We start from the raw sequence: 26,086 nt of genomic DNA on the forward strand, positions 1-26,086 counted from the left end.
GAACTATTTTAGTCCAATATGAGATCGTATTCTGAACGAATGGATTTTTGGAGAAAACAAACCCAGTCTAATCAGCCGGTTTTCATTTCTTGGGCAACATTACAGATTAGCGCCGCCTGCTGTTATAGAGACGTATTACGTCTCGTCTCCTCTCGTCTTTTTGGTCTGTTCTGTGGCAGTTTTTTGGACCTCGGGGACGTGATTGATCATCTCGACGGGGTTTTCTGTCAATGGCCGGCCGTCGGCTATATGTGTCTACACCTTAATACTGTAAGAAAGGGGAGGTAACCTTGCTCCTTATGACCTCATAAGGAGAAGATTCCTGATTGGTCCATCTGAGCTTTCATTTTCTCAAAGGCAGAGCAGGATACCCAGGGCTCGGTTTACACCTATCACCATTTCTAGCCACTGGGGACTATAGGCAGGCTGGGGGAACTCATATTAATGTTAAAACACCTCATAAAGTGAAATTTTCATGCCATGGGACCTTTAAATATTTTGAAAAAAGATGAGATGTAAATATCTTAATGTAAAGTTTCCCTTCGTATGACTATTACTTCTGTTATTAACAGTATTTTCACAGTGAGTGGACAGTAGTGGCTGTTAAAGTAATGTTGTGAACTTGTTGGTTGTTGGTTTTACCAAATGTTAATTCACAAAGTATCTCAGAATCACTTTTAATTTAAAGGTTAAAAAGGATTTTAAATCCATGCACCTCGAGTAGTATTTTATAGTTCTATATGAAGCCTCCTGCACATGTTTGTAAGAAGTCAGATTAAACCTTTTTTTACGGTATAAGAAGTCCTATTAAAAGGTAGAAGTGCCTTCTTTTGGCCCTTTTTGTACACTACCTTTTGTTTTGTTTTCTGATGAGATTCTTGCCAAATGTTTTGCATTTGTGTTTGATAAATGAAAATAATGGATTAAATTGTATCATCAAAATAAAAGTTTTAAGTTATTTAATGAAAGGTCATCATAATCTTGAGTGTCTCTTTAGCAAGTGCGTACTTAAACGTGTAAAGATAATCCTCTGTGATCCATCCCATGTTCTGTACTCTGTGTGAACTGTTACCATCAGGCAGACGATACACAGCTCATCACTTTAAGAACTCTTTTGTTTCTGTATCGGTTGGAGTTTTAAACAGGAGCCTAAGATAAGCAGAGCTTAGAGGCTGTACTGCAGTACAAACCCACAAACTGATTAATGCCTCAGGGTGGGTATTTTTGTATATTTTGCGGGTGTTGTGTGCCCATGTGTGATGATGGTTTAAGTCAAATGTGACCATGGGAACAATCCAGTATCTATCAAAATGGTTTCCGGTTTATTTCAATTAAATTTAAAGCCCCAGTTTGTAGTTGTTCATTATCAAAATCTGTATTGTCCTTCACAAACTTTTTTATGAATATTGACCACCACAATCAATTTCAAGTATTCCTAATGGATTGAAATATTACATTTGCGCTTGCATGAACTGGGGTAAACTCACCATAGCCATGCGCCATCTTTAAATACGTTAGCCGGTAAGGGACATACTTTGCGTTTTCGACTCACAGCTGCTGCTGATGCTGCTAATGGGTATCGTCGCTTCCCGGCCCTGGTGGCAAGTTTGAAGAAGGAAACACGGAGGACAACAGGTATTCAAAATCCAAATTTCAGGAACAGGAGTCTTCTTCTTCTTCGCCCAGAATAGGAAAACGGAGATTGAAAAGAGCAAGAGATTGGCGTCATCAGAAAAAAGAGTGAACATTGGAGCTGCTTGGACACACCAAATCCCAACTAGGTAATTATCTTCCAGACTGCTGCAGTCTCCTTTTTTTTTCTCTCCGTCGGGTGGTGCGCATGCCTGCTCGTGGTGTGAAGCGTGCATCCGCGCCACTCTCAGACACACACTCATGGATGTATTAAGAGAACACTGCACTCCAACAACCCTTGCTATATACTGTCTATGCACCAACCTCTATATACTGTCTATGCACCAACCTCTATGTACTGTCTATGCACCAACCTCTATGTACTGTCTATGCACCAACCTCTATGTACTGTCTATGCACCAACCTTTATATACTGTCTATGCACCAACCTCTATATACTGTCTATGCACCAACCTCTATATACTCTCTATGCACCAACCTCTATGTACTGTCTATGCACCAACCTCTATATACTGTCTATGCACCAACCTCTATGTACTGTCTATGCACCAACCTCGATATACTGTCTATGCACCAACCTCTATGTACTGTCTATGCACCAACCTCTATGTACTGTCTATGCACCAACCTCTATATACTGTCTATGCACCAACCTCTATGTACTGTCTATGCACCAACCTTTATATACTGTCTATGCACCAACCTCTATGTACTGTCTATGCACCAACCTCTATATACTGTCTATGCACCAACCTCTATGTACTGTCTATGCACCAACCTCTATGTACTGTCTATGCACCAACCTCTATGTACTGTCTATGCAACAACCTCTATGTACTGTCTATGCAACAACCTCTATATACTGTCTATGCACCAACCTCTATATACTGTCTATGCAACAACCTCTATATACTGTCTATGCACCAACCTCTATATACTGTCTATGCACCAACCTCTATGTACTGTCTATGCACCAACCTCTATGTACTGTCTATGCACCAACCTCTATGTACTGTCTATGCACCAACCTCTATGTACTGTCTATGCACCAACCTCTATGTACTGTCTATGCACCAACCTCTATGTACTGTCTATGCCCCAACCTCTATATACTGTCTATGCACCAACCTCTATATACTGTCTATGCACCAACCTTTATATACTGTCTATGCACCAACCTCTATGTACTGTCTATGCACCAACCTCTATGTACTGTCTATGCACCAACCTCTATATACTGTCTATGCACCAACCTCTATATACTGTCTATGCACCAACCTCTATGTACTGTCTATGCACCAACCTCTATGTACTGTCTATGCACCAACCTCTATATACTGTCTATGCACCAACCTCTATGTACTGTCTATGCACCAACCTCTATGTACTGTCTATGCACCAACCTCTATATACTGTCTATGCACCAACCTCTATATACTGTCTATGCACCAACCTCTATGTACTGTCTATGCACCAACCTCTATGTACTGTCTATGCACCAACCTCTATATACTGTCTATGCACCAACCTCTATGTACTGTCTATGCACCAACCTCTATGTACTGTCTATGCACCAACCTCTATATACTGTCTATGCACCAACCTCTATGTACTGTCTATGCACCAACCTCTATATACTGTCTATGCAACACCACTTTCTTTTATCTCAGACATTTTGTACACCTTAGCTTTTTGAAGCGTGAACGCTACCGTAGCTGCAAAACTGTGTGGCGAGAGAGTTGATTGCGATATATGATCTCAACGCTAGATGGGAGAAATTCCTACACGTTGGACCTTTAAAGATTAAAATTTAAAGATTAAAATTTAAAGATTAAAAAGTGTTCAAACCAAGGGTGTAAACGAGCGTCTGGAATGCGTAGCTCCTATGGCACCATTTTGATGCTAACAAGTGATCACCCACCGTTAGCATTCCATTGTCTGCCATTCATTTTGACGTCACTTTGACAGAGAATAACTTTACATCTGAAGCGTTTAAAGACTCTATTTCTCCGTTGTTTATTTCTAAAGAAACACGACAATGTATAAAAGGCTCCATTACCTCGTAGCTCACGTTATGGTTCCGTAGCAGACGTTTTTGTAAAAATAGGCTAACAATTGTGTCATAACCACGAGACTTACTGTCGCATAGTAGAGGAATTACCGTATAGTACAGGAGAAGGCAGTTTGGACTTCCATTATCTGTTTAGGTTTAATTACTAATGTTAACTAGCATGTTAGTGATCAGTAATTACTAATGTTAACTAGCATGTTAGTGATCAGTAATTACTAATGTTAACTAGCATGTTAATGATCAGTAATTACTAATGTTAACTAGCATGTTAGTGATCAGTAATTACTAATGTTAACTAGCATGTTAGTGATCAGTAATTACTAATGTTAACTAGCATGTTAGTGATCAGTAATTACTAATGTTAACTAGCATGTTAATGATCAGTAATTACTAATGTTAACTAGCATGTTAGTGATCAGTAATTACTAATGTTAACTAGCATGTTAGTGATCAGTAATTACTAATGTTAACTAGCATGTTAGTGATCAGTAATTAGCCTGTGTCTATGTTATCTCCTTACATATACCTACACTCTCCGTCTCTGTGAGATTGGGAATGATTGAGATTTCTCTCTCACAGCTACCAGAAGACTTCACACTTTCAGACACGTTGCTCACGTCACATCTACGTTGTCTCTGTCAGTTGGAGGCTGCTCAATAAAGCAAGAGATCACCGGAAAAGTTCTTCTAATATCCTTCACTGGTCTCGGTCCAGAGACACGGGGTCTATTGGTCCATTATATATATGTCAATGGTTCAAACCCTACCTCATTTACACTTTGAGAACTCAGCAGAACAACATCCAGCTGAACTAAACGTCATTGTGACAAAATGGGAAAAGTAGCTTGATATCCACAGTGAAATGGTCGGAATACTGTATACTCTACTGAGTAGAGCTAATATATAGATGTATTTAAGTGGTAGGCTACTCAATTGAATTACTGTGTATTCCACTGGTATTTCTCCTGAGGACTTCTTCCACCTCTGCTTATTTGTTTTTCATACAATTCACTATCTGCAAAATATCAAGAAAGATGTCTGTCAGTTACAGTAGTTTATTAAAGAGTCCAATTGTCCTTGAGGAATGAAGGAAGTTAGATGTACATCCTTACTGCTGATGTTACACACACACGTTTGAATAAAATGCCCTCAGCTGAAAGCAGAAAGAAAAGCTCCCTCCCGTTTCCCGTCGGACCTTAATGAGTGTGACAGCCAGCGGAAGTAAACAAGGCTGCTGGCCGTAGCGTTAGCTGCATGCTGCTGTTGAATGAGCTGGAAGACGGTATTGTAGTCGTAGAGCAGATGATTCTTTCAGCTGGAACTAAGCAACAATGTCTTCAGTTGAGTGTTTGAGAGAGTTTGTCACCGAGCGACTAACTGCTGCTGCTGAACAAATATTCCGAGTTGTTGAAAAAACTATCGTCGAGTACGAGGAAGAGATCGCTCGGCAGCGCAGACTGTTGGATGGCGTTTGGAGACCAGAAATCAGGTTACACAGGATAGGTGAGTTTAACCGCTACTATTTGAATCCGGGTTCTATATGTTACACAGGATAGGTGAGTTCAGGGACGTCACTAGGATTGAAACTTTGTAACTTGCGTTTGCAAAATCTTTGCCCTCACATCTTCCGTTACTGTATTAGAGCTCCACTTATGTCAACAACCAGTCAAGAAACTAATATGTTAACAAGTCAAAAGTGACAGACATATCCTCTTCTTCCATTTCTACTCTGTCCCTTCTGTCTTATCCTTAAGATAAAACAAAACCCTGATGCTAATTTCATGACTTCGAAATGCAAATTGCTCACATGAAACAACATCCAAAATGTCCAAAAACTGACAAACGGAGGCCAGACAGCTAATAAGTTGGTAAGTTAAACAAATAGGACAAATAGCAGTATAAGAAAAAGAAAAAAATATTCATAATAGGCATCACTGCATACTTCATCATGTAAGTTATTAATATGGATCCTATTTAAAGTGGCTACTGTCTAAATACAGTAACCTGATAGCGGAAGGAATAAAATATTTGGAGTAATGACTACTGTATATACTGTATGTACTGTATGTAGGATAGCTTTCGTTTTATTTTCACATGTGTATCTGTGGACATGTGCTCATCTTTAAACTACAGCCTATGTAGATGTTTAGCCTTTAGGCAACATCTACATATTTATTTAATGAATGCAGAAAGTTAAATTGGTTAGAATATAGCTAGCATATATAATAAATATAATGAAATAATTTAGTTTAGGCTATGCATAGTGCCTAGGCCTGCCAACAAATGCTTATTGTTAGAAGAAACCCAAACAGTCCTTAGACCTATAGACAGCTACTGACCTCGATCAGGATCAACTGCTCTGCCAATCTCCTGCTTCTCTCTCTCTCTCTGCTGAAATATCTTCCAATATCCATCTCATCTGCTCAATAAATTGAAGGATACACCGCTACAAAAGCATTAACATTTTCAGTGACAACAGCATTCTATGGGGATTGATATTGTTTTAGAATAGGCCTACAGCCTACTATAGAGATAGGCTATATTATTGGCAATGAATAAAGAGTTGTGATTAGCTTGCTAAGTTAACCATTTCTTGTATTTCCCTCGTTCACTCTAGCTAGACTTTAGTTTTCCATAGCAGACCAAAATATCCCCTTTTCTTTACCTCAAGAAAATGTAGCTAAAGGTAAGCAGGTCATTAAAAACGACTTACAATTTCACTCTGTATCACTACTTGTAATCAATCTTCCTTTCACCATTAACCGAGTTCAGACCAAAGAGTAGCAACGAGACGAGATGAATCCCCCAGTTACTTGCAACGCTCTGAAAGCTGCTAGTTCACACCATGCAACGAGAAGGTGTGGTGCATCATCTTGATAACACGACTCTCTGTACTTCTTGATAACTTCTGACTTTTCTGCTATTTTTAGTAGCTATATATATATATATATATATATATATATATATATATATATATATATATATATATATATCTCATTTGTTGCGTCTAAATATCAATGAGGATAAATCAAATTGTTATTGTTGTTCTTATTATTATTTAGGGGGGCTTATTTTGGGGTAGCTTCAGCCCCCCTAAAATAGGCCTAATGGCGTCCCTGGGTGTGTTTACACGCTGTTATTTTAATGATTGTTAGAATCACAGATGGCTACGGAGTCCCTGTTGTGCCAACAAGTGATTATTGTCAGCAGGAGCGCCCTGTGCCCTGATTAGAACCATCCTCCTACCTTGGAAATGACTTGGTTTAATGAGGGAGGCTTATATTTGATAGATTATAGCTAGGGCTGCACCATATGAGGAAAATATCTAAATGAGATAATTTTGGCTGATATTGTGATTGCGTTATGATTCACGATAGTGGAGGGAATGATCCTTTTTGTATGATTATTCTCATTTCCATTGAAATTATTAAAATTCAAAGAAATTGAAATGATTATAGTATGACTTTTGCAAGGATCTGTACCAAACAAAATTTTTTTTTCTTTAGTCTGTAGGATTTGTTGTAGGCTGGGCCATCTCTGCAGCTCCACAATACCTAATTCAGAATGGTTTGACACATTTGGCCATTAACAAATATTGCCCCCCCCACCCCTCCCAGAACCTTTTAACTGTTGATAATATACCTGTTTAAATGCGCAATACAACCCATAAAATACACTTTTCACTCAGAGAGGCTATCGTTACGTTAGCAGTAGCAAGCTGCTGCTGGTCTTGCCGTGGTATTAACTGTACTAATAAAACCGTTGAAACACCGCGGCCACGCTGCTGTGAAAGCTCCCCAAATGTCACTTATCACTCTGATTGTTACCTTTCTCAGTGGCAGCTCCTCCTCTCCATACATTTATAACGGAGCTAACCGCTAATCGTTGCTAACCGAGCCTTCAGTTCTGCGTGCCTGTATCCATTAACTGCATGTATGGACTCGAGCCCGAATAAAACCCTTCATTTTATTAAAATGGCTGTAAAAGTTTTAAACTACATCTCAGAGTTGTTTGAATGACAGAAATCAGCTCAAGGTACGGCATAGCGTTAGCGTGCTAAGATGATGCTTTCTCTGCGGATAGCAGATTTATTTTATTTATTAGGAAACATATCGCGATATTATTGCAAATGCAATTAATCGTTCAGCCTTAATCCCAACCAAGGGTTAGTTACGCTGATGCCAGGGGGATGGAGGAAAGATTAGTAAGAAGGTTAACTCATTTGATACAAAAAAAATGTTAATTATAATTTGATAGAATATGCCAGCTGTAACATGTAAACAATAGAGAGTGCAGTTATGTAGGAGTGAATGAAGACTAGGAAGCAAGTGAGCACAGAAGTTTAGCTAAAAATAATGAATAAATAGTAGAAATAAATAGCTGGTAATAAGTAGTACCAAAGAGTTGTAATGAGTAGCTAAAAGAAGTGGAGAAATGGTTATAGTAGTAACCTGAAAGTACTGCATAAGCAGCTTAAATGGTTAACTGAAAGTAATGGATTAATGGTTAAACCTGTTAACATCCACCTCTTTTGCCTGATTTTCGTCTATTTCTCGTTCCCAAAGGAAAAAGCTTATAACAGAAGAACTGTAAGGCCAAAATGCATGTATGAGGCTTCATTTGAAACCTAACTTCTTCTACTTTATGGACATGTGCTTAATGAGCATGTGATTAAAACACAACATACACTACAGCAGTTCAAACATGGTTCAAAATAGTTATTTTGGTCCCATCTAAAAAAAACGTAATTTTGGAAAAAAAATAACTAAAACATACTTTGTACCACACTATGCAGGACACAACACATACCTTCTAGACCTTGTCAAGAATACCTATATAAACTTTCAGAACTCTAGTCCTAACCTAGTGGGAGCTAGGGAGTTTTCAGTATTTGGTATAACAAGTGTCACCGGTGTGCCAAAACCTCTCCAAAACTTCTCCAAGTGACCAAATTTTGCTAAATGCTTTTACTCACTTCTATGCTATTAGACAAAACATACTAAATACTTAAAATGACTTACAAAACCTTTTTACATTCATTCCAACACTGTTGATCATATTTTTTTCTCATAAATCACATGTATGCGCTTGCTGGCTCTGGGAGGCGGGGCTTAGGTCTGTTACCCATTAATTTGGACTGGTTCCCATTGGATATTCCTATCATGCTATATAACGTTGGAAAGGGAATGTGATTGGCTACAACTGCCATGATTGACGTGTAAATAGCCAATGACAGCTTTTTCTAAGATGGCTGCTCAGAGAGATGACGCAGCATTTTGACGCTCCACAGTGGGAGCGCTTGCTGGACGTCGGGGGCTCTAGCGGGATGAAAACTTAACAGAAAAAGGTGGGGATAGTTTCATTGTGTAGGCAGCAACCTGAGGAAAACAAACATACCCAGCAACACGGTGCAGGGCAAGGAGAAATATATTATTTCAGACAGAACGTGATCGGCTAATGAAGTTAGCAGACAGTTAGCGGACAATTAGCATGGATTCAACAGGACAATATTCATAAACTGGATTAATTCTTTTGAAAAAACCTTGTTATCCTTTTGTGATGTGGACACTTACGGACTAGAGGAATATAAATAAGCCAGGAATGGACAAGGATTGAGCGTTTAGGACAGCGTATAGGGAAGAGTCATCATATTTATTTATTTATTTTTTTCCCACAATAGCATGAGCACTAAGATCAGTAATAATGCTTTGGTGCTTATGATGTCAGTAAAATGAACTGACTGATTGAATTGCAGAGAATTTTACCAATCAAACGATGTACAGCATGTCCATATTGACAAAGGTTTTGAACTTTTGTGGTTAAATACTATTATGTAACATGTCAGAACATGTCTGTTAACCTAACAGGTTAAAACATTCAGACAGTGGTTTCTAGGGATGCAACGAAATGAAAATTCTTGGCGAAAACCAAAAAAAGAGGAAACCGAAACACCGAAAGAAATTATGCCAATTATTAGTACCATTGCATTTATGGCTATGACTGTGTACTAACTTTACTAAAATCAAGGCATTGCAATTGTATAAATTAATATTAAAGTTTAATTAAAAAAATATCTAGCAGAAATATGACTACAATCTGATAGTCACATACAGTATATAGTAGCCTAAGAACAGAATAGCTTACCTATTGTTGTTGTTATTATTATTATTTGAGGCACTTTCTTGCAGGATTTCACTGAACATATCAGACAACGAGGGTGCATGCCCCTCATCTGGTGCAGAGAGACAAGTCTTTTTTTCTGCGCTCTGATCTCCTGCGCTGGGCGCTGCTCCGTCTCCACGCGGGTTCTCCGCATCCATCGCGGCCTGGATCATTTCTCGTGCGCCCTGCTTTATTTCCACATCCAAGTATGGTCTTTATAACGCGGATCAAGTACAGTCGCGATGAAGTGCAGAGGATCCGAATAGATCTCACTGTAACGTGTGCTGAGAGACTCTAAGAGCGTACTTTTCATTGTTTTCACTCCGTGGTCCATCTCAACGTCTTTGCTGAGGAGACGCTTTGCAGATGGAACGGATCGGGTACTGACACACGTGCAGGTCGCGGTTTCTGTTTGCATCATCACTAGCCTGACGTGGTCCTACTCAGATTCTAGTCAGAATGTGAGTCTGAAACCGCTCCATTGGGCTGTGATTATGGGGCATGTTCCAACCAAACCAGGAAAAAAAATGCCTCTGCATTCATTGGATAGACCTACAACCAATCAGAGCAAGGGATCTCAACTCAACTGTCAACAGAACTCAACACTGTGTATCGTCTCCATAGCAACCACTCTTTGCACAATGCATTCTTATAACTTCCGACTTTTAGACTTTTTTGAAGCTGGATATATCATTTGTTGCGTGTAAATATAAATGTGGATAACCTTAGTGATAGTGACATGCTCGCTACAGTTGCATTTCTAGAGATGAATCAGCGAAAACATTTCAATGATTCACGGCTTTGTTCTAGCGCCGCTGGGCGCTCCCTCTCTCCAGTCTCTCTCTATCTTGCTCCACCATATAACGCTAATGTGCTTTCGGACAGTTGTTGAGGCACCTCCGCTGAGGATTTTAAAATGAATGCGCTGTCGATATCTTCTGTAACAGACGCGATGGTGGAATCTACACGTCTCAGTTCTCCAGCGGCAGCCACCTGTTGTAAACAAATTCAACCCAAGCGTTCTTTGGTGACGTGGTTGATTCTGTTACTGTTGATCATCTGTCCAACAATCTGATTGGCCCGAACAGATCCTGTTCGATGTTGTGGGCGGGGCGAAGTTCGGCTGGCATCCAGGCTACGTCATCACAACATTTCAAACGTATTGTTTCGGTGATAAAAGTATTAAAATTTTCAGTGGCCGAATATTCGTTGCATCCCTAGTGGTTTCCAAACTGGAGAGCCCCAAGTAATAACACATCAACAACTGGTCCTTGTATTTAATAAATAAATATCTATTCAGTTATAGGTCTTAGGTCCAACTAATCGTTGACCGTAAAAACATTGGGGTAGACAGCACCGATTGTGTGTTTTCATGTTTGGTTAGGAGGATATGATGCAAAATACATAATGGGGTTACATCGGAAAGATAAATGTCCACCACAAAGCATTTTGTGATGGCTCCGTGTCTGATAATGTTCAGGGCCCCGAACTGTACAAGTATTTCCCAATTCAATGCTTTTATGAAAAAGTAAACATATCACCTGGACTATTCAGCTTATCCCTGTACTGTGTGAGACAAATCGGTTTAACATATCAGATTAAAATGTTTGATTATACAATAATTAAAGCCTCTATCCTATTTGACAGGTCCTGAAACATCCCTCAAACTATCGATTGACAACATAAAGTCATTATGATAATGTTTACTGAGTAATGAATTAAACGAGAAGTAGGGTCAACAGACTTCTTTTTGGAGCCTGCTGAAAATTAGAGAGAATTCAACTTTAAGGAGCTGCAGTATTCAGCAGTCACTTTTTGGCCCCCTGAAGCTCCGTCCATTATTTTTTTTATATAGTGTATGGTCTGAGGAAAAAGAGACCAAGTGTTCTGTTCTTTTACCCAATAACCGTAGTATCCTATTTCTTTTGTTGTCTGTCCCTCCAGAGCTCCCACAGCAACATGTCTGTAAGGAGGAGGAGGTTCTCTCTGACCAGCAGCTCAACATGCCAGTTCTAACCTCTGTGGTATCAGAAGCAAACAGTGACCACCAGCTCCTCTCTCACAACTCTCATGAAGCTGAGAGCCAAGATCAGAAAGGAGGCAAGCATGGAGACTCAGGATCAACTAGAAATACAGAGCCAGAACCAAAGAAGAGACGACGCAAGAGCAGAAGTCACAGCAACAACGTAGACAACACTAACGTGTCAGAGATTCACCCTAATACTCCAACAGGTAAAAAGTCTTTCATATATGACACATGGTGAGAAGTCATATTATTATTATTATTATTATTATTATTATATATATTAGGTGAGAAGTCATATTATTGCAAAACATGTGGAAAAGATTTCGGCCAAAATAGTGGCTTGTTGGTCCAATTGAGAACTCACACAGGTGAGAAGCTGTACATTTACAAGAACTTTTATATTTTGTTATATTCTGAGCTATACACTTCGCTACATCCTCCTGTTCTGGTAATTGCTCAGAAACCCCCTGTATATTGTAAATATATCTAGGAAAGCCTTATTAATCTTCTAAATGCCCTAGGTCTCTGGTTTGTTTTACCTGTGGGTAAATGTGGACCTCCGGGAACTGTTGTTCATCAGCATATACGAAAGTACATAAAAAATCTGCAAACCTTCCCTTAAATTAACATTACCAGCTAATGCTAGCGCTAGCTAGTTTGGTTGGCAAGGTGCTATCGAATTCTGAACAAGACGAAAATTGTTCCAATTAACTTGATGAAGTGAAAACCCAGTTTTTAAGTTGAAAACACGTACAGCACCCAAAAACAAGGTCAGGTCTATTTTAATGTACACAGTGCCGTGGTTAGCATCGCTAAGCGTGCATTCACATTTCCTGTAGAATGTACTGAATGACAATAACTAAACTGTTGCTCTGGCTCTTCTGTATCTACTCTTCACAATAAATGTCTAGCTTAAATTCACTCTGATAATTTGCTAAAGAGACAACTCAATAAAACGTTATTTATGCCGACACTAGATATCAAACAAAAGCCAGACAGTATATCATATAAAGTTGCTGTGTGCTGTAAATTCTCTAAGCTCACAGCAGAACATTACGTCATCTAGCTGACAGGTAAAGAGAGCTCTCTTCCTCGTTCAGACTCACCCTGGGTTTGGTTGTTTGTTATTAATGATAATAATGATGAGACGAGACAGCACCGCCGTCATTACACACTGACTGCAATATTGTTGAAAAAGACAGACTAAAATTTAGTTAAACAAAAATAATATATTTCTCTTTTATTTGCATTGCCCTGCACCTGTTTGTGCTACTCGGTCCGGTTCTGGTGGTTGGTCAACGCAGGTTTCCGCTGATTGGCTCTCATAACGGGACGGATTGGGTGGCGCGTGACGCAGCGCCATGAGGCAGATGTGTATGTTTACTCCACATTTTAATTGTGATATTTTGTTAGTAAAATCTGAATCTGCAGTTTTCTCTGTCATGTAAATGTAGTAGTACAATGTTTTTCTCTGAATTACTAGTACATAGTAAGTCAGTAGTACGCTAGTTGCATATTCAGTGCTTTGTGGTCCTTCTGTGAGTAATCTTGGGGGAACAGTGGTTCTGGAGAATGCTACAAGCAGCTCTTATTGTACATTTTCTGTCTGAGCAAAAACCTTCATCGCAACTCTATAACCTCCTGGTAACGCAACCTCGGTAATACAGAGGGTAATACAACACCGTAAAGAAAGAAAACTTGATGACAGTAGTTGCGGTAAACACTACCACTTTTGTCCAAAGCGGCTGCTGGAATCAACACAAACTGAAAGTTACATATGGCCACTTTAACTCTACGTAATAGTGTAGAAACAAAACTTATTAACAAAGACATGTGAACAACAAATCAATATGCTGGAGAGCCCCAGAGCCTGGCAGAAGCTTTGTTCATCATTTCTACAGTAGTGTTGTGTTCTTTTCTCCAATAACAGTAGTATCCTATTTCTTTTGTTGTCTGTCCCTCCAGAGCTCCCACAGCAACATGTCTGTAAGGAGGAGGAGGTTCTCTCTGACCAGCAGCTCTGTATTCAGGAGAGGAACTCCAGTCTGGACCAAGAGGACCCAGAGTCTCCACAGATTAAAGAGGACCAGGAGGAACTGTGCACCAGTCAGGAGGGAGAGCAGCTTGTACTGAAGCAGGAGACTGATACCTTTATGTTGACTCCTACTTATGAGGAAAGGGACCACAGTGAAGGTCAGACTCTGAACTTCAATCCTCATGATGACACTCTAAGTGCAGCAGAGAAAGAGTCTGTAGCCAACATGCTAGTTATAACCTCTGTGGAATCAGAAGCAAACAGTGACCACCAGCTCCTCTCTCCCAACTCTCATGAAGCTGAGAGCCAAGATCAGAAAGGAGGCAAGCATGGAGACTCAGGATCAACTAGAAATACAGAGCCAGAACCAAAGAAGAGACGACGCAAGAGAAGAAGTCACAGCAACAACGTAGACAACACTAACGTGTCAGAGATTCACCCTAATACTCAAACAGGTAAAAAGTCTTTCATATGTGACACATGTGGGAAAGACTTTAAGTATAAATCAGCATTGCAGATACACCTGAGAATCCACACAGGTGAGAAGCCTTATTCTTGTGAAACATGTGGAAAAGATTTCAGACAGAGTTATACCTTGTTGGTCCACATGAGAATCCACACAGGTGAGAAGCCGTACGTTTGTAAGACCTGTGGGGAAAGATTCTATCGTCTTTCAGCATTTAATAGGCACATGAATAGCCACACAGGTGAGAAGCCGTATTCTTGCAAAACATGCAAAGAAGAATTCCGACGTAGCGATGAACTTAGAAAACACATGAGAAGAGTCCACACATGCGGAAAAGATTTTGTAAGTAAAACTCACCTGAAAATCCACATGAGAACTCATACAGGTGAGAAGCCGTACATATGCAAGACCTGCAAGAAAAGATTCTTTGACACTTCAGCTTTAAAAAGGCACATGATAATTCACACTGGAGAGAAGGCTTGTTCTTGCAAAACGTGTGGAAAAGACTTTCGACGTAAAGATAACTTGGAAATCCATATGAGAACACACACAGGTGAGAAGCCGTATTCCTGTAAAACGTGTGGGAAAGGGTTTGGGCGTAGTAGTACCTTGTTGGTCCATGTGAGAAGAGCCCACACAGGTGAGAAGCCGTACGTTTGCAAGACCTGCAAGAAAAAATTCTGTGACACTTCAGCATTAAAAAGGCACATGAGAATTCACACTGGAGAGAAGGCTTGTTCTTGCAAAACATGTGGAAAAGACTTTCAACGTAAAGATAACTTGGAAATCCACATGAGAACACACACGGGTGAGAAGCTGTATTCCTGCAAAACGTGTGGAAAAGACTTTGGACGTAAAGATAACTTGGAAATCCACATGAGAAGAGTCCACACAGGTGAGAAGCCGTATTCCTGCAAAACATGTGGAAAAGGGTTTGGACGTAAAGATACCTTGGATATCCACATGAGAACACACACAGGTGAGAAGCCGTATTCTTGCAAAACATGTGGAAAAGGGTTTGGGTATAGTAATAACTTGTTGGTCCACATGAGAAGAGTACACACAGGTGAGAAGCCGTAAGTTTGCAAGACCTGCAGGAAGAGATTCTGTGACGGTTCAGGTTTAACGAAGCATATGAGAACCCACAGAGGATAGAATCTAATCTAATCTAATATTGATCTTTTGAATTGTTATTATAAAGTTCTAGTGATTCATGGTCAAAACTGACAAGAACCCTCAGAAGTGAGGAGCAACATTTTTGCAGCAATTGTGGGAAAAGTGACCTGAGGACCTTTTATTTATCCAGATAAACTGTTTGAGAACAACTTCTCATTTACAAACATGACCTGGCCAAGAGGCTACAGAAATAAATGGTAACATACTCCACAACTATACATATACATGTCATACACACAGAACAAGCAATTAAAAAATAAATTAAAAAAATGCTTATGCATAAATATGATTCATGTTTATCAGCCGGAACAGGAATTGACTATGTTGTTTTTTGGTTAAGCTTAAAGGTGGAAATTGGGGTTAGAGATGTAAGTTTCAGAGTAATGTATTCCAATCATGTATTGCTGCAAAGCGGAAAGCATTGTGTCCAGAGGTAGTAGAAGTAGGGGCGGTACTAAACTTAATAAAATTACTTGATCTTGTATAATGGGTGTTATGAGCAACATGAAAAAAAAGATGACCGAGAGGTGTCTTGCCCAGAATTGTCTTGTATATGAAGCAAAACCAATGATGGAGCCGCCATGTATGAAGGGAGGGCCAGCCCACCAGTTTATACAGGTCACAGTGATGAGTATAGAAAGGTGCATTAGTGGCGAAACGGATGGCTGAATGATAGTGTATCAAGTTTTTTTAGGACTGTATTTGGTGCTATTCTGTAAATCGCCATGGTCCAAAATTGGCAATACTGTCATCTTAACAAGGATGCATTTGGTAGCATGAGTAAAGGAAGCTTTATTGTGGAAAAGAAAAAGTAGTCTAGCTTTAACTTTAGTTTGAAGGTTCTTGATGTGTGTAATAAATGACAAAGATGAATCCAACCAGATACCTAGATATTTATATGTTTTGACATACTCTATAGCCATACCGTTCATGCAGGTGATTGTCAGTGGAGTCTCAGTAACAGGTTTTCGGCTAAAAATTATACATTTTGTCTAACTGAGTACAAAATGGTATCATCTGCATAAAGGTGAATTTGTGAGGTGCCAGCAGCTCTGGCTATATCATTAATGTAAATAGAAAAAAGGATTGGGCCCAAGATGGAGCCTTGAGGCACCCCTTTAAAGATGGTAAGTGGATCTGACATGATTGTTTCAGCCTTCAATTGCTGAACACGGTTGGTGAGATAACTTGCAAACTAATCACAGGCAGAGGTGGACAGACCAATACTGGAAAGTCTATGTAAAAGTATTCTATGGTTGACGGAATCAAAGGCCTTGGTGAGGTCTATAAAGGTGGCAATACAGATCTGCTTACTGTCTAATGCTGTAATTGCATCATCAAGCACCTTAGTGGTGGCTGTTATGCACCCATGTCCCATCCGGAAACCAGATTGCATATTGAATAATATATTTGAACAAAGATGAGATGTAAATATCTTAATGTAAAGTTTCTCTTCATATGACTATTACTTCTGTTATTAACAGTATTTTCACAGTGAGTGGACATGGCGCCGATACAAGGCGACACGCTAAGAGCCTCTCTCACGCCACGCTTATTGTTAGTTTTAATTTTACTTATAAGTTGGATAATACAGCCTAGGTCCTCCCTCATTACTTATGACCGCCAGACTTTATTGGACATCAGACAAAATGATCCAAAATTGTCTACAACATCTATGATACCTGTGGATATCATTAAAACATCAGAGACCTGGCGCACTGGTTAACGAAGGCGATATGGGCGAAAGAGAGGAAGACGGGGGGGACTGCTGGTGAGGCTACGGAACCGACCCACGCTGCCTCCAATACCAAGCATGCTGTTGGCAAACATGCAGTCTATCAGCAACAAGATGGATGAGCTCCGCTGCCGGGTCAGTTTACAGAGAGATCTGGGAAACTGCTGTGTGTTCTGTTTTACGGAGACATGGCTAACATCGGACTACCCGGACAGCGCCATACACTTGGATGGCTTTTCCGTATTTCGTTCAGACCGGGATAAGGACACGACTGGCAAGTCGAAAGGAGGGGGTGTGTGCTTTCTGGTGAATAACTCGTGGTGCACTGACGTGGATGTGATCTCCCACTCTTGTTCGCCGGTCCTCGAACGTCTTACTATCAAATGTCGGCCGTTTTACTCACCTCGAGAATTTCCATCAGTCCTACTCGCTGTGGTATACGCCCCCCCCCCCAAGCCAATGCTAAGGCAGCCCCGGAGGAGCTCTGCGACGCGGTTAACAGGTGTGAGAGGCTGCACCCGCAAGCCCTCTCCATCGTAGCCGGTGACTTCAATCACTGCAATCTAAAGTCAGTGTTACCCAAATACTACCAACATGTCAGCTGTGCCACCAGAGGAAACAAAACTCTCGATCACTGCTATTCAACCATCAAGGGAGCTTATAAATCTGTCTCCCGGCCTCACTTTGGGAAATCAGATCATTCCTCCGTACTGCTGCTCCCTGTGTACAAGCAGGAGATAACGAGGGAGAAACCCTTTGTGAGGACAGCACAGCGCTGGACTGCCGAAGGTGAGCTCATGTTGCGGGGTTGTTTTGAATCTACTGACTGGTCAGTTTTTAGTGATTCTGCCACCTTGCATCAGTACACCGAGGCAGTTACTGACTATGTTAAATTCTGTGTGGACAGCTGTATTCCCACGTGTACCTTTCGTGTTTACCCAAATGAAAAACCGTGGGTAAACAGAGATGTACGCGTGAAATTGTATGAGAGGACAGTGGCTTTTAAATCTGGGGATGATGCTCGTTATAAGATCGCGAGATACGAGCTCATGAATGCAATTAAGTCTGCTAAAAAACAACACCGGGACAAGAGAGAGTGATATTGTTCTGAAGGGGACTCTATGCGCGTTTGGCGAGGCCTACAAGCGGTTACTAGCTACAAGGCCAAACCTAGTGGCGTCGCAACAACTACTGCTTCCTTCCCAGATGACTTGAACATTTTTTATGCTCGCTTTGAATGCTCTGCTGAGACACTGGCATTGAGACCATCTCCTTCTGGGCATGCGCATGTCTGAGCACTTCCAATTGGGAACTCACACATAGACACATCATCTCCAACTGGAAATCTGTTCAGCAGGCAGGCACATCAGGTCTCAGTCTCAGCTATTTGTTGATTATAGTAGTGCCTTTAATACTATTAGACCTTCCATTTTAATATCTAAGTTGTTAGACCTGGGCCTCTGCAAATGTATTTGCAGTTGGATACAGGACTTTCTAACAGGCCGTCCCCAGACAGTTAGAGTTGGCACTACATACTCAGCCTCTATAGTGCTAAACACTGGAGCACCACAAGGCTGCTGTCTCAGTCCTCTATTATACAGTCTGTATACCTATGATTGTATTGCTAAACATCCCACTAATAGTATCGTAACATTTGCAGACGATACTACTGTGATAGGACTTATTGACAGCAATAATGAAACTGCCTACAGAGATGAGGTAAGCAAATTGATCATGTGGTGCCAAAGAAATAATTTGTCTCTCAATGTGGGGAAAACTAAGGAGGTCATCATAGATTTTAGGAAGAACAAATCTACACATACACCTGTCTTTATTAACAACTCTCCAGTTGAAACTGTTAACACCTTTAGATTCTTAGGCGTCCACATTTCAGACACCCTCACATGGTCCTTCCATATCAGCTGTGCCATAAAGAAGGCACATCAGAGGCTTTACTTTTTGCGGTGTCTTAAGAAATACGGTATGTCTCTTAACATTTTACTGATCTTCTACCGTTGTACAATTGAGAGTATACTGACAGGTAATATTGTAGTGTGGTTTGGTAGGGCTAGAAGAAGAAGATTTATTTATATTAGGACAATGCACATTAATCAACATTTCTGTAAATGCGCCAGTGTTAGCCAGTTGGCTAATTTTCAACTGTAGTCCTAGTTGCACGCATGTCTTTATGGTGGGAAGAAACCGGAGCACCCGGAGGAAACCCACGCAAGCACGGGGAGAACATGCAAACTCGACACAGAAAGGCCTGGGATGACCTGGAACCTTCTTGCTGTGAGGCAGAAGTGCTAACCACCGATCCACCTTGCTACTCGCATAACCTTAATCTACTGACAAAAGTGGTCAGGACTGCATCTAAAATCATCGGGGTTCCACTTGAAGAGCATCCAAACACGCACAACACGTTTTAGGGATAGTTTTTACCCCCAGGTAATAAGGTTATTGAACAATAGCACAACAGGAAGGAGGGCTGTGGTCTGAACTTAGTCACTTGTATATATTATGTTGGATATTTTATAATGTTTTTAATACTATTAAGTTTTTAAAATTGTTATTATTGACTGGTGCTGAGGGAGTGCTAAGGCACATTGTATTTCATTGCTGTGGTACTTTGTACTAATATGCATATGACAATAAACTTGAACTTGGACAGTAGTGGCTGTTAAAATAATGATGTGAACTTCATGGTTGTTTTTGCCAAATGCTAATTTACAAAGTATATAAGGAGAATAGAATTGGTCCAAGCACTGAGCCTTGAGGAACGCCATGGCTAACTTTAGCGTACTTGGAGGGTTTATCATTAACATTAACAAATTGAGATCGATCAGAGAAATAGGACTTAAACCAGCTTAGAGCGATTCCTTTAATGCCAGCTACGTGTTCCAATCTCTGTAACAGGATTGTATGGTCAATAGTGTCAAATGCAGCACTAAGATCTAGTAAAACAAGAATGGAGACAAGTCCTTTGTGTGCAGCAGTTAAAAGGTCGTTAGTAATTTTCACCAGTGCCGTCTCTGTGCTATGATTCTGTGCTATGATGCTTTCTAAATCCTGATGGAAAGTCATCAAATAAACTATTGCTGTGTAGAAAATCACATAACTGATTAGCAACCACCTTCTCAAGGATCTTGGATAGAAAGGGAAGGTTAGATATAGGTCTATAGTTTGCTAAGAAGAGGTTTTATCACAGCTACTTTAAATGACTGCGGTACATAACCTGTTAATAAAGACATATATCATATCTAGTAATGAAGTGTTTACCACGGGTAACGCTTCTTTGAGTAATCTCGTTGGGATGGGGTCTAAGAGACAGGTAGATGGCTTAGCTGAGGATATCTTTAACATTAATTGTTGAAGGTCTATAGGATAAAAGCAGTCTAAGTATATGTATTTGTTTATTATCTGTGAACTCTTTCATGTCATCTGTTTGCTGGTGTTGGGTGACCATATCTGTTGATGGTTTAAGTCAAATTCCCCCATGGGGACAATAAAGTATATCAAAATAGTTTCTGGTTAGTGATATCTGGGAAATATCTGGAAAGGAGATGGAGACTGAACAACTGCTGAGTACAATGAGTTCAGACCAATGCAGCTTTATTCACACAACAAACAAACATACTTTCATGAAAGAGAGAACAGTTGACATGCACCAAATGTATATGCCAAGGTTTCTCCTAGAAAGGAAGATAACCATGTGTACACCCTCCTAAGAGCATGTACCCATAGTGTCTCTACGAACATCAGAATAACTCCTCCTTTATACTTTTTGTCCTCACACGCTTCAAGCTCTCTATTTCAGTGCAACAGTTTACTCTTAAACTACACCTTTTATGGCACGTGCTCCTAAAAGATTCCCACATTCCTGGCTCCAATTCCTCTGCGTGAAAGTTATACCCAAACTCATAATAGATTCTACACATTCTAAGCTATTCCTAAGGGTGAAGGTTGTCCCCAGACTAACCTTCTTGTGTAGTACCCTACACACAAGATATAAAATACATTTGAAACATGTAGGCTGAAATATCCAACCTATCAGTTAGTTCCAATTCTTTTTAGAGAATAAAATGACAACCGTTCTAAGTGTTCAAACCCTACCTCAATTACACTTTTGAGAACTCAGCAGAACAACATCCAGCTGTGTTAAAAATGTAATTAAACAATTGTGACAATTTGGAAAAAGTTGTTTAATATACACTGTGAAATTAATACATCTATACATCGTCTATAAACTGTATACTTGTATTTGAGTACAGCTGATTGACAGATAGTTTTCAGGGGTACTGAAATTACTATAAGAAATAATCGGAAGACTTCTTACACCTCTGCTTATTCATTTTTCTATAGTGTTACACGTCATGTGATGCCATTATTTGGTGTTGAACTGTTGTAGGAAGCAGGAAGAGAAACCCTCCCCCTGACTGCTGGTTTTCTGAAGAAGTAGCAGCTGCAGTTCCACCAAGCTGCCACTGAGTGTCGCTGTCTGACCGCTCTGTAACGGCCGCTCAGGGAACTGCTGAAGGAGAGAAGAGGAACACACACTTTAGATACAAAGACTACTACAATAACATCATAACTTGAAGTATTTGTACACATATGTTCCTCATAGGTGTTTATGTGATGAAAGGCCCGACTGTCTCACGTTAATTTAAGCAGAAATAGCCCGTTCTCTTTTTGAGGAAAAGCTGATTCACCAAATTCAGTTTTCAGTTTGAACACATTAGTAACAAACATTCACAATTTGACAAATATGAAACATATGACTGGGTATATAAATCCAGTTTGAACATTATGGTCTACTGCCGAAATGTATGGAATACCATTTTATTCAGAATTAAATAAATACATGAATGAATAAATAAATAAATATGCCTTTGAAATACATCGTGAAATAAATAAATGAGGCAATAAATACATAATTAAATACATTTAAGTATTTCATGGTACTTTTATTTCATTTATTTCAAATATTTCACATTTAGTCCACATTTATTTATTTCAAGAGACTTATTTCGTAACTCCACATTTATTTATTTGCGTGGACTTTTATTTCCTAATGCCACATTTATTTATATCCGTGGACTTTTATTTCCTAATGCCATATTTATTTATTTCCCCCTCTATTTATTTCCAGTTCTTATATGCAAATCAGGGGGCGTGGTTATCTATCACATTCAGAACAGAGCCGTGGGCTAAAAAAGGCTGGCGAAGTGAGAGTGCAACACGACCGGCAGGTCGCGGTGCTCTGTACCCAGCCCACAGTCACCTATTCTGGGGTAACTAGACCACCAACTAGCACTGACCTGACAGACATTAGCTGAGGCGTTGTTAAGTGAGCTAGCGGGCAATCGACTGCTCTAATTCACATTAAACTGAACATTCTGTTGAAGGTGAAGTGAGACAAGGTGAATGGGAATTCTTCTCAGGGTATCTCACCCTCCCCCGCCTGTGCCTGCTGCGCTGTGGCTGTGTGTGTGTGTGTGTGTGTGTGTGTGTGTGTGTGTGTCCTCCGCGCTATGACCTGCAGCCCCGGCAGGCGCTAGCTGGCTGTCGCGTCACTATATGGAGCTTCTCAACTCCGAAAAATTTAAAGCAAATTTTCAATTCGGCAACAATTTTTGCAAGACTGCCTATATTCACAATCTAAACTATTAATTTCACGCCTAAAACGTTCTCAGAAGTGAATTTAGTGATGAATAAGATGGCGAAAATTGTTAAAATTGTCCTGTTGTTGGTCTGCCAAAGAAGTCCCATTCACCTTGTTCTGAATGTGAGAGATAACCACGCCCCTCGATTTGCATATAAGAACTGGAAATAAATAGAGAGGAAAATAAATAAATGTGGCATTAGGAAATAAAAGTCCACGAAATAAATAAATGTGGATTTACAAAATAAAAGTCTCTTGAAATAAATACATGTGGTTTTATGAAATAAAAGTACCATGAAATAATTACATTTCTTTAATTATTTATGTATTTATTGCCTTGTTTGTTTATTTCATGATGTATTTCAAAGGCATATTTATTTATTTATTAATTTACTTATGTATTTATTCATTTATTTAAAGGTGCAATATGTAATATTGTGTGTAATACTGGCAGCTAGCGGTTAAAATAGTTACCACACTACCACTCCAAAATACTGGAGAGTCGTCTCCCCCCCTCCTGCCCAGACTCAAAGTTCATGGAGGTTGCCAGGCTGAGACGCAGCATTCACAACAATGTTGCTAGACGCTTGTCTCACATAGCCAGACATTACTCCACAGCACAGCGGAGTAGCTAACGGTAGATGCTAGTCTCACATAGCCAGACGTTACTCCACAGCACAGCCATAGCTAAGGTAGATGCTAGTCTCACATAGCCAGACATTACTCCACAGCACAGCCGGAGTAGCTAACGGTAGATGCTAGTCTCACATAGCCAGACGTTACTCCACAGTCTCGGTAGATGCTAGTCTCACATAGCCAGACATTACTCCACAGCACAGCGGAGTAGCTAACGGTAGATGCTAGTCTCACATAGCCAGACATTACTCCACAGCCCAGCGGAGTAGCTAACGGTAGATGCTGGCTATATTGACATTGTCATAAAGGCCCGTGCTCACGCGGAGCTCTGTAACCAACTAACAGACACACTTTTTCGGCTTAAAATGACAGTATGAACCGCTAAAAACACAACAACCTCACTGTCCTCTCCACACGCCAGTCAGGCACACTTCCTCGGCTTAGAATTACAATACGAAACGCTAAACATACCACTACATTGCCGACAGAACACACTTCATTGGCTTAGAATTACGGCAACAATTGCTAAACACACTGCAAACTCACGGTCCTCTCTTTCCGATTTACAGCCCCCCTCTCGTGGCTTAAAATAACTCACCGTTGTCGGCTCCAGCAGCTGAACTACACGCTGTAAACAGCCATGGGCTGCTTGCCTGGTCCTCCCGGTAACGTTAGCAGTTAGCAGGGTTAGCTTGGCGGCGTTAGCCAGGACCAGTCGGGATCACTTTACTGGCTATGTCTCAATTGTTTTTGCGAGTAACCAACTTGGGTACTCTAGCTATATAATTCAATGTGAGTACACAAATGTTGAAATGACATAAAATGCCCATCCCTAGTAGCTGTGATGAATTAGCCTGAAGCTAATGCTTACCTGTTCAGGAGAAAATAAGCTAACTCTGCGTCCTTTTGGGCTCTAAGCTGTCTCCATCTTTCAAATACATCTCCAATATTTACCAGGGGGTTGTTACGTCTCTGGTCACGCAACTGTTAGAAACATGCGGTTTTCTTTTTTTATGTCATGTAGAATCTATCTCCGTTGATCCTGTTGGTTTGTTTGCTGCTTTCATGGCTGTACTACCGTTACAGCTGTAGCGCGCTGGGTTTACGTTGTTACAGGTATATCTGGCAACCCGGCCTGGCTGTCAAACTGGGCCGTTGATAACACACACACACACACACACACACACACACACACACACACACACACACACACAGAGAGATCAAAACATAAACATAAATTCTGTCACGGAATGTAAATTTCAGAAAGAAAAAATACTGACATTAGCATTGTTGTCAGAAAAGATAGTATTTCAGTTTAACATGTTTCCTTAATATCTGATGAGGCATTGGTGTCATTATTACAGTACAAATATTGGACCTTTAATTCTGAATAAAACTGCATTCAATAGAAATGAGCAGATGTTAAACAAACAAGTTTAAATAAAACGCCGTCAGTTGAAAGCAGAAAGAGGTAAATCTTGATCCGCTGTGGCAAAGTAAAACTGTTGTGACACATGTTGTGACAGGAGCTAGTAGTGAGAACTCGGTGGAGGCGAGCAGTGAACAGCTGTGGCTGGGTACTGACGGAACGACTCGAGCACGTTTCGAGGCTAGAAATTCCTTTTTCAAACGCTCAGTGGATTCACATTTGCTTTAAGAAAATTGTGTATGATCACACTGTGGCAGGGTTGGGAGACCATTGATGGCGAGTGAAGATAGTATGGACGAAGATGAACGTCGTCCTCAAATGAAGAGGGGGCTTAGCGAGTCAGACGACGTGAATGAGCGAGTGGTGAGGCAGAAAATAGATCAGGAAGGACTGAAAGTGCTGGTAAAGTTCAAAGAGGGTCATGATATTAAGTCAGTGGGGCCTGTGGCTCTCACTAAGTTTTTGCGCGAGAAGGTGGGTGAGATAGTCAGAGCTAGAGTTCAGTTTGATGGTGATTTGATGATAGTATGTAAAGACGAGGGCCAGCAATTGAAAGCCTTAAAACTGAAGAATGTTTGCAAAAAAGAAGTTCTTGAGGTGAAGGAAAAATGGCAGCAGGAGTGGTGTGTGGGGAGTTATCTATGGTATTCCTATAAAAGAGGATTTGGGAAAGCTAAAGGATAGCATTGAAGGAGGACGTGCGACTAGCCTGAAGAGGCTTAAAATGTGGAGGTCTGGAGAGAAGGTTGATAGTCTTTCAGTATTAGTGGAGTTTCAAGGGGAAGAGCTGCCTAAGTATGTCACTGTCGGATATATGAACTTCAATGTAAGGATGTATGTGCCCCTCCGTTGAAGTGTTTTAAATGCCAGAAATATGGTCACATAGCTGCTTATTGCAAAGGCACTCAAACATGTGGACGCTGTGGCGGAGAGCATGTCTATGGTACATGTGGAACTGGGGTGCAAGAGAAATGTGTTAATTGTGGGGGAGCGATAGTGTTGGGTACAGGGAGTGTGAAACCAGAAAAAGAGCAGT

General features: G+C 40.4%; 1 protein-coding gene across 1 annotated transcript in view; it reads left to right on the forward strand.

Moving 5' to 3' along the window:
• Positions 1 to 4,893: 4,893 nt before the first annotated feature.
• The window catches only part of LOC114556331 (uncharacterized), a 47,544-nt gene continuing 26,351 nt past the window's right edge, over positions 4,894 to 26,086 (forward strand). Inside the window, exons 1-3 of the mRNA XM_028579232.1 lie at positions 4,894 to 5,226; positions 11,830 to 12,117; positions 13,877 to 14,172. Coding sequence (XP_028435033.1) covers positions 5,055 to 5,226; positions 11,830 to 12,117; positions 13,877 to 14,172 — 756 coding nt within the window. The 5' untranslated portion in view covers positions 4,894 to 5,054. The remainder of the gene's footprint in view (positions 5,227 to 11,829; positions 12,118 to 13,876; positions 14,173 to 26,086) is intronic.

The sequence above is a fragment of the Perca flavescens genome, chromosome 5 (genome assembly GCF_004354835.1).
Source record: "Perca flavescens isolate YP-PL-M2 chromosome 5, PFLA_1.0, whole genome shotgun sequence".
Classification (NCBI taxonomy): Eukaryota; Metazoa; Chordata; class Actinopteri; order Perciformes; family Percidae; genus Perca; species Perca flavescens.